The sequence below is a fragment of the Vespa crabro genome, chromosome 4 (genome assembly GCF_910589235.1).
Source record: "Vespa crabro chromosome 4, iyVesCrab1.2, whole genome shotgun sequence".
NCBI lineage: Eukaryota > Metazoa > Arthropoda > Insecta > Hymenoptera > Vespidae > Vespa > Vespa crabro.
In genome coordinates, this window is record NC_060958.1 from 4,365,297 (window position 1) to 4,375,712 (window position 10,416).

At 34.8% G+C, this 10,416-nt stretch overlaps 1 protein-coding gene across 5 annotated transcripts in view; it reads right to left on the reverse strand.

The window, feature by feature from the left end:
• Positions 1 to 3,153: 3,153 nt before the first annotated feature.
• LOC124423919 overlaps positions 3,154 to 10,416 on the reverse strand; it is a 128,591-nt gene continuing 121,328 nt past the window's right edge. For 4 of the 5 annotated variants that reach the window (XM_046962289.1, XM_046962292.1, XM_046962290.1 and 1 more), the window contains 3 exons: positions 4,884 to 5,135; positions 4,008 to 4,239; positions 3,154 to 3,618 (listed from right to left, as the gene is read on the reverse strand). In XM_046962289.1, coding sequence (XP_046818245.1) covers positions 3,390 to 3,618; positions 4,008 to 4,239; positions 4,884 to 5,135 — 713 coding nt within the window. In that variant the 3' untranslated portion in view covers positions 3,154 to 3,389. The remainder of the gene's footprint in view (positions 3,619 to 4,007; positions 4,240 to 4,883; positions 5,136 to 10,416) is intronic. The other variant, XM_046962293.1, reaches the window with a different exon arrangement.

Consider the following 10,416-nt stretch of genomic DNA (forward strand, 5'->3'; position numbering starts at 1 on the left):
ATATTTTGATCTAACAATTAATCGAACATACCGTTTCATTTTTACTATTTCACATTTAATGCGTTTATGTGTGTAAAATACATGATATTATCCTAAATGAATTGTTTTAGAAATAATATTGTTTTAGAATAATATTTCGGAAAAGGCACAAAATCCATATGTTCGTCATTATTCAAGAAGTAATTGTACGGGTACAGAAGGTGTGAAATATCGAATCGAATCGTGCGATTGTTATAGAAATTGTTAATAGTATCAACAATTTTTCTATCTATCTTATTTTATTATATAGAGAAAAGTATGATTGTATATCGATGATATTGATATTATGTTCTAATTTCTAAGAACATTCGCATAGATCGATTTAACATCGAACACCCAGTATATACATATATATGTACAGAATATATATATATATATATATGTGCATGTATGTAAGGAAATATGCTATAAAGAATCTTATTGACCGGTGATTAATTTTAATGAATGCTTTTATGATACTTCGAAAAAGGCACAAAATTCGTGTGAATAGATGTTATCAAATTATTGCTACCATTGCCTAAGTAAATAAATAAATATTTATGTTAGTTTAAATATTGGATCGAAGAAACATAGTAAAAATATAGAAATATATATGATAGGAAAACAATTACTTAAGGATCGACGATGCGTGAGTAAACAAATAAGAAAAGAAATGGAGAAAAAGAAAAGAAAATACAAAGAAATAACAGAGTGTGAGAAAAAGAGAGAGAGAGAGAGAGAGAGAGAGAGAGAGAGAGAGAGAAAGAAAGAGAGACAAAGAGAGAAAATGAAAATAGAGTCAAGAAAAAAGAAGCGAATAGAAGAAGTGGAAGGAAGAAGAAGAAGTAACGGTGTTGTACTGACAATTAAAATTCTCTTTTTCGCGACTAGCGCGGCTGACGCGACCCGAGCAGCGTCTTAATTAGTCCAGGCCAATTAAAAACAGTAGCCTGACGGATTATTTCGACATGGTTTCTAATCAAGATGGCACTGTCAACCGCTATGTTTCTTCTCTGATGTAATTTGAAATACTTCTATTATCGTGAAATATTCTTTGAAATTTGGAAGATGTAGGGAATGATAATACCAATAGGTTTTACGTGTGTACATTATATATATATATATATATATATATATATATATATATATATATATATATAAATATATATATATATATATAAATATATATATATATATATATAAATATATATATATATATATATATATATATGTATCGATTAATCGATTATATTACAAGTTTGATGACGATAAACGTTTGAACGTGTTTCTCGAGATTTTCGAGCAATGAACGACAACTATGACAATGATGACGATTATGACGACGACGACGCGAAGATATCGTCATTTTTGGGTTAGAAATGAAGGAGAGGGTATTTCTATTGATTTTTAACCTTGATGCGATTACATAATGTCGATAAAAGTTACGACAGAACTCGCAAGCGTTCACGTATAAAAGCGTAAGGGAAATTATTATTATGATGATAATAAAAATCGTCGTTCGATATCGAGGTTCGTGAGCTCAAGACAGAACCTTCGTATCTTTTAACGATAGGGATCTTAACGTAGAAGTTTTTAAGAAAAGTCGATTCAGGACTCGATTCGAGAGAGTCGATGATCGTCATGTTCTCGGAAATGCGTTCTATTATTCTCTTTTATCTCGAACAAGATACGGACGACAGCTATACGAGTTAACGAGCATATTTTATTTAATTTCTATCGATAAACCGTATTTATTTATTTACTTATTTATTTATTCTTTCATTTATTTATTAATTTATTTATTTATTCTTTCATTTATTAATTAATTAATTGATTAATTTATTTGTTAATTTTCTTTTTTTCTTTTCTTTTCATTTCTTTTCTTTTCTTTTCTTTTATTCTTTTATTCATTTATATTTATTTTCACGATCGCGAAAACTTCAGTATTATAGTAATCGCGGCGCATTTCTTTAGAAAATTGATTTCGATGGTACGGAGAATATATTTTTAACTATGGTCCGTCCGTTAATACGTAACTCCCTTAAGAAATAATCGTAAATTACACGATCGTATTTACAACATGATATACATATTACATTATTTTCTATTATAAAAGTCATCTCGCGGCACGTTAGATGTGAGAAACAGTGCAAGAAAGTCTCATTACACAAAACCGCTGTAATCTCGTCGAAATCCTCGAGCTTGATTTCTCTCTCTCTCTCCCTCTAGCTCTCTCTCTCCCCCTCTCCCCCCCTCTCTCTCATTTTGATTGGACCACTTTTTCTTCAGGTATTAATTCTTGAGTCTGGCTTCGATCGATTCGAAATTATTGGGAAGTTTCAGCGAGAAGTATAACTTAGTTCGATGATTCTCGTGAAGATGGTCTATGTATGCATGCATGTATATATATATTTTATCTATGTATGTGTGTGCGATCTCGTTACTCGGATATTTTCGAATTCTTTCTTCTGAAATTCGAACTTATGATAAGATATATCATTTTCAACGCATACGTATAAATTGAGTTTCATCAAAAGTAGAGAAGCAGTTGTTGTGTGTTAGTCGGGGAAGAAGGTGAAACGACTTTATCGATTTTTCCATCTTTTCCTTTCGATACTCAAGGGAAACGCATTGATACGTTCTTCGTACTTCCTATTCAAATGATTCTTTCTACGATGCTTTCGCATAAACTCCGTTCTTCCATGGTTGATAAAAAATAATAATAATAAAATAGTATATATATAAAAAGAAAAGAAAGAAAAATATAAAAATTGTATAGCATAAAAATCCTTCCATTTCGAGATACGTTGACAACGTGCTTACAGCGGTTTGTCACGGCAGCATAATATGTGCGTTTCGTTCTATCGTTCGAACGTACACGGTGTATGTATATATGTATGTATGTATGTATGTATGTATGTATGTATGTATGTATGTATGTATGTATGTATGTATGTTTGTATGTATATATATATGTATGTATATATGTATGCTGCATGCTGTATGTATGTATATATGTATGCTGTATGCTGTATGTATGTATATATGTATATATGTATATATGTTTATATGTATGTATGTATGTATGTATGTATGTATGTATGTTGTATGTATGTATGTATGTATGTATGTATGTATGTATGTATGTTTACATTTATGTATATATGTATGTATATATGTACGTACGTATATATGTATGTATGTACGTATGTATGTGTTTATATGTCATGTGTTTATGTCATCATGTGGTATGTGAATATGCAATTTTGACTCGTAATTGTAATTTAGAAGCAATAATTTCTCATGCTCACTTCGGGCACGGGACTCAAGGACGGGGGTCGTCCCTCGCGGGGGACAACCCCTTCTTCGTGTCAGCCGTAGTAGTAGCTTTTAGTGTTGAGGCTTCGTGGATTTTCCGCGCGTAAGATCGTGTGAAGGCTATCCGTGCCCACCATGTGGTTACCCAGATCGACTCTGACACCCGTGCTCGTCGCATGATGACTTGGGGCAGTGTGAATACTGCTAGGTGACAATGGTATCCTCGTATCTGTGTAGTAACGCTCACCGTGAAGTCTCTCAGCTAGTTGGGTCTCCGGTATTCTAAAAGTAAAGTGACTAATTATTTCTGATCACATCAGTGACCCTTTTATTATATTCGTTCCTTCTTTGTTTTTAATATATGCAATTCTTTTTATTTTTAATTTTAATTCGTTTTTACAATCGTAAAAACGAATCAAGTGTAAACTATTGATTTCAAAAAGAAGAATTTGTATTATTTTCAGATTCAATAAATGTTATATAAGTCAGTTTGACAATGAGATATACATATGTACATAAAATCTTAGACGTTAAAAATTTGCGACCATAGATTTCCATTCCGCGAGCTTTTACGAAACGGAAATCTAACAGCACATTTCTGCTCTCTCATCGTTCCGTTAAAATATGAGCTCTCTCAGCACTTTCGTTCTACTCACGAAAAATTAATTTACCTGGTGTCCTGCATCGGGACTGGAACCGGAGTAGTGAGATCGATGTTCGCGTCGACCTCGGAGATATTGTCCGTAAATGCATTTGGAAGTGCCTCATTATTTGCGTGGAACTTAGCGTCTCGTTTCGCGCGATGACGACTCAAAAGAAGTCTGCCAATCACCAAACCCAAAAATATGAGGATGCCACCAGTGACCGATACGATGATGTAGAGATAAAATTTTTCTTGATTGTCTGCGAAAAGCATAAAATAAAAAAAAAATAAAACGAAGTATCAGCTTTTGGATTTATTTCAATTTTAGCAAATACATACAATAAATGGATTGTCTGTCGCGACTTAAACATATGTTCATGCAGTTCTACTCGAGTGTTTCATGCTCGCTTATCGATCAAACCATTTGAAGTCGTGGACCTGCGCCACACTTTATCCTCCAGCCATAGAAAATTTTACCGATTGATTGAGGGTAAAGTCTACTAGAAAAGTTATGAAACACCGAGCGATCATGCCAAAACTACGATTTACTACAAAACGAAAAGAAATGTTGCAATGCCGAGCACGATGCTGCATCCCAATCAAACAGAACGCTATTAAAATGAGCTTGCGATTGAATGACTGGATTACTTTTTCGATCGATGAAATATTCATTCCCTTCAATCTTTTTTCTTTTTGGTCTTAATCTGTGGAATCATTATCTCATTGAGAATTATATTATCGTATGTCGATCAGTGTACCGATTGAGTTTCTTTTAACCAAGCAACTTATCTTATAATTTTCTCTTGTAGGAATTTTTCTTACCGACACTCGCCATAAAGAGAAATTCGTGACGCTTACCGACCGAGCAATAGTTCAAGGACGGAAAAATTGCGAATATACTTACTTGATATGAACGAGTAGGCATTGATCCATTCATTGAGATATCCAACAACCATACGATCCTCATCGGGAACCGTGTAGACAACCGTCGTGCAGTTAGACGGTGATACCGTCGTAGGTAGGGCACTACTATTACCACCCCTGTTGCCGCCAAATATCATTCCCGTGGTTACCACGGCCGATAAGGACATGTCTTTTTCTTTGGTACCTTTTGCCTCTTTACCAACCGAGCCTAACTTGTTCAACACGTTGTCCACTGTAGTGGCCGAGAAATAAGTGATTATAAAAGGAAAGAAAAAGAGAAAGAAATAAATAAAGAAAAGGGAAGAAGAAGCTTTTGAGATCGTAAAAAAAAGGCATCGAAAAGGGTTAAATATAAGGTTTAAAAATGGCCATTGTTGAGATATTGAAGTTTATCCAATGAAACAATTATCTCGCTGGAAAAAGTGATTTATGTACAGAGGAAGCATAAATGCATTATATGCAGAAGGATGCATCCGCCACCATTTTTTCCATAGCGTTGATCCAGTTTCAAACGAATCGATGGGGGTTTACATAGATTCTTTGTCCGAAGATAATAAAAAATTAATGATTAGATTATACGAGAGAAATTCGTATGAAAAAAAAAAAAGAGAACACAGAGAAGTTATTTGTGAATTTTAACAAGAAAAAGTAGAAGAGTGATCGATGCGTGAAACGTGACATGATTGTGCCATAGAGAAACGGAACGACGTGTAAGGTTTTCACAAAATGACAGTTAGATGAAACTTTAATGCGTTCGGAAGGAAAAAGTGCAATTGTCGGATATGATCAAAAATTTTTTGAAGCGTAAATGCTCCTTCAGGGAAGATTAAGGCACATAAAGGAAGACAATGTTCTAGTACAGAGCTTTTTCATAGCGTTTTACATACGAAGAAGATCGCGGTGCAATCTTCTCGCGAGAAAAGTACCTTGTTTAAAGTGAATGTGAGTATAATTAGAAATGCAAATTTTTTATGCCACCTAGAAAGGCGAGTGTCGAGTGTTACGTTTGCGATTTTAGAGAAACTTTCGAGCTTTTGCGCTTTTGTACACACATGTATATGTACATATAAATTCTTATATATACATGCATATGTACATATAAATTCTTATATATACATGTGTATATATATATACGTAAGTTATTTTATCACGTTGTAAAATAAATTATAAAATAATGTTACATAATTCAGAATAAATTGACATGTATCGAATAATTCTATTATACGTTTAATACTCCCTAATGTGTCACAGTAAATTACCTTAAAATTATGAACGCGCATGCGTATGCCCAAAATTTCTCTCACCGCTGGTATCGTTGAACGTTGAGTAAGATAAAGTAGTTACGTACATATATACATACATACGCGATGCATCTATCGCAACGCGCTCTCTTTGCGATCAACATGCATTGTATAGTGAAATGAGTTTATTTATAAAGAAATTTTGTATTCTTCGGAGACAAAATATCGAAGCAACAAAAAAAAAATTCAAATTTGTATTGTCCTTACCATCTTCGAATTTCTTCGCAGAACTTTACTTTTCCATCTAAACAATATACTTCGAAAACTAAGCACACTTTCAAAGTTTATATAGATATAATTCATTAAGCGAAAATTAATAATTGTTTATTTATTATCTCTTTCACTTCACCGTTTACTTGCAATCTTAACCAAGAGAATCTTATCTTATCTCATCTTATCTTATCTCATCATAGTACAAGGAATTTCGATTTATTTTCGTGAATTGATACCAAACAAAAAGAGAGGAACGGTACCTTTTCCTTCTACCTTTCTACCGAAGTTCAACCTTCACAAATCGAGTAAAAAGAGGAGCAGGAGTACCCGTTAAAGCCCAGTTGCTCGTCCCGACGAAAATTCAAATGCACTTTCGGCCGATTGCGAGCACGAAATCGATGCTTTCTCGAGCAACGAAGAGTAAGGTGTGGAAAGAGAGAAGGAGGGAAGATGGTTGGAAAGCGAGGGGTAAGGAAAGGGACTAGGACCTCAAAGGACGCATATATCGTCTCTTTTCATAGTGCTCTTGACTTTTGTAGGAGGAAAACGATTACCTTTCGCCTCGGAACGTCGTAAAATTTATCGAGGATCGTTGGTAGGCGACAAGCAAACGAATACTGGATCCCTCTTGCGAGATTTAAAAACATTCTCTCCTCTAGCTTTCGATCGACATCAGGATACTTTCCTAAGAAAAATCTTATCAGGGAGAGCACGGAGAAACTTTATACTCTTTTCGTTCGTCGATTTCAAAGTATAAAATGTGAGAGTGAAAAAAGGGATGATAGAAAAGAAAGAAAGAAGAGAGAGTGAGAGAGAGGGGAGAAGAAAGGAACAAAAAAAAGAAAGAGAGGGAGAGAGAGAGAAAAAAAGGAACAAAAAGAGACAGCGAGAGAGAGAAGAAAAAGACAAATAAGATAGAGAGAGGAGAAGAAAGGAACAAAATAGAGAGATAGAAAAATAGAGAAAAGAAAAAGAACGAAAGTCTCAATCTCGTAAAAATCATTCGATAGGAACGCTTTAGTGTTATGAGAGCGATTCGATGATTAAATCCGCTTATCTAATCACCCACGAGAGATTATAAAAGACGCCGTTAGTTTTCGTATTCCTTTATTCTTTTCCTTCCATTTTGCGGAAGAAAATGTTGGCAAAGTTTTCTCCCGCAAAAGATGAGAAAGAAAGAGAAAGAGAAAATCGAGATCGAAGTTCCTAGAGGATAGTAACTAAGAAGAGAGGTCACAAAAGCAATGAACGATAACGTAAAGTTTCTCGAGAACATTGCAGGTCGTTGGTAATTTTCTCCCCCCTCTCGCTCTCTCTCTCTCTCTCACTCTTCGGTCACCGTTTAATTAGCGTTATGACGAAATTCTTCGCCGATAAAGTTTAAGCTCGATCAAGTGGAACGCGTCGAGCGTTTCTGCGACGAGCAGCACGCGAAATCGCTTGGAAACCTGGAACATTCTCATTTTCATTCTCATTCTCTCTCTCTCTCTTTCTCTCTCTCTCTCTCTCACTCTTTCTCTCTCTCCCTCTCTACCTATCTATCTATCTATCTATCTTCCTGTATCTCCATCTGGCTGACTTTGAGCATCCGTAATTTTGTTGTAAACTTGTCTATACGGCACTTGTTTCTTCTTTGTATCGTATGCATATCCTTCAAATTTCATTAGAGAATGAAAATGAAAGAGAGAGAGAAAGAGAAATATCTGAACGAATATATCTACATATTTTCATGATTCACCGAAAGGAATATTTTGTCTATTCGTAATATAGATTACGAATTTTGATCTCTATTGTACACTGAGGTTTGTTTCCAACCGCCATGATAATTCGGCCTTCTAATTAAAAGCGTATATACCGGTAGCACGTAACTTCGAGTAAGGATAATGACGTAATAGATTGCGATTATAGGTGCAAACTCATACAGAAAGATAAAGAGAGTGTAAGAGAGAATAAGTGAGTATGTATAAGAGAGAGAGAGAGAGAGAGAGAGAGAGAGAGAGAGAGAGAGAGAGAGAGAGAGAGAGAGAGAGAGTGAGAGTGAGAGAGAAAGCATGAAGTAAAAGATATTAGGACGATATTTCCTAGCTAAGTGAGAATTTACGAGCGAATAATGATGCAATCTCATCTGCTATGAACAGTTAATTTCAAAAGATAATAATTCATTAAAGTTCGTAAAAAAGATTTTTCTAAATCAAACCGAATTATATTTAGAATAAAAGAATGAATTAAGAAAAAATTCTCAATCATATGTACTTCGGTACATTTCGATTCCGTTCGAAGGAGTCACGGCTCGATATAAGAATTTCGTCAGTTCGTCGATTTGAAATTGGCGCAAAGATCGGCTAGTTTTGTGCTGAAAGCAATATCCAAAAGCATGTTCTCGAACCTTATCGAATTTTACAAGATACCCTTTTGCCTCTTACATCCCCTCACACGTTTTTTTAGTCTTTCTTTCGTTCGCTCTTTTTTTTATCCAATTTATACAGGCCAACGAAGAGATGAAAAAACGAGAGGAAGAAGTGTCGATCCTTTTTATATATGTACCATTTTCCCTCCCTACTCTTCATTCTTTCTTCCTTTTTTTTTCTTTTTTTCTTTCTTCCTTTCTTTTTTCCTTTTCTTTTTTCTTTCTTTCTCGTCTGATTGCATTTACACGTGATCGGAGTTTCTCTACCCGAGGCCGAAACTCGAGGACGCCAAAAAAGGAGAATATTCCGCGCATGGGAAAACAATCATCTCGTTCTATTTCTTTTAACATTTCACTTTCTCATATTTCAACTCTTTTCCTCTCGACGTTCTTCTTGAACATTTTATAAGATAGGCTTTTCATTCGAACGTTTTATCGATCGTATCCAAAACGAAAGATTTATTCTACTGATTTTAAGAGAAGTTAGTATTTAAGTAGTTACTTACTATCTCTCACAATCGAAATATTTCTGAGTTATATCGTTATTAAGGTATTTCCGGTAATTATTCTCCGACCAAGAAACCTGGAAGGATTTAAAAGCGATTCACTAAAGAGGTAACAGGTAAAACACCGACAACGTTTTATGATGCTCGATTACTCGTGGATTTTAAAGCCATCCACCAGACACACGATCGTAATTCTTTAGATTTTCTCTTTTTATTTCAACGAAAGAATTACCTAAGCTTCGCTTAGATCTTTCTTAGATCGTCTTAATATCATCTTAGATATAAACAACATCTTTTTTCCATTACTTTCAATTATCTGTGATGCATTTGATGATAAAAAAAAAAGAAAGATTTTTTTTCTTTTCAACGTTAATTATTAATACAATTAAAGTTCACACAAATCTAATTGCACTATATAACTTTTCTTCTTAGGAAACAATAAATTTAGTTAATACAGGATCAAACGTTTGTGAAGGGAGAGAGAGAAAAGAGAGCGAGAGAGAGAGAGAGGGAGAGAGAGGAAACAACGAATACCATCACATTCCTTCCTACGAAATTATTTTCTAGCAAACTTCGAAACGAATTCTACGTAGCGTTTACGAATCCAGCATCTTCGAAGTTTCTTGTACCATGACAAAGGAGGCCGTTTCGTATGAACGTACAAATGCACGTTGCATTATGCACAGGCCTCCGATAAACTCATTAAAGCCAGAAATGCGCGTAATCGGAAGCTGGCATATAGCACCGCGAAATTCGAACGATGAAAACTCGAAGAGTTGTACCTTCTCTAGTCCAACTCTCGCTCTTTCCCCTTCTCACTCTCCTATCCCGCCCACTACCACTCTGAATTTCTGTTGCTCTGCGTTTGATCTTCCTCAAAGAAGGAAACACCTCAGTGAATTCCGAGTTTCTCAAGAAGACGGTATCTAATTATTCGGTTCGTAGAAAGTACTACAACCATCCACCTTCATAATCAGATTCCCTTCTCACGTATATCATTCTAACTTTCTTAGAACTCTGATCACGACAAAAGAAAAAAAAGCAAGACTTATAAAATCTTTTAAATACACTTCGTACCTAAAAGCA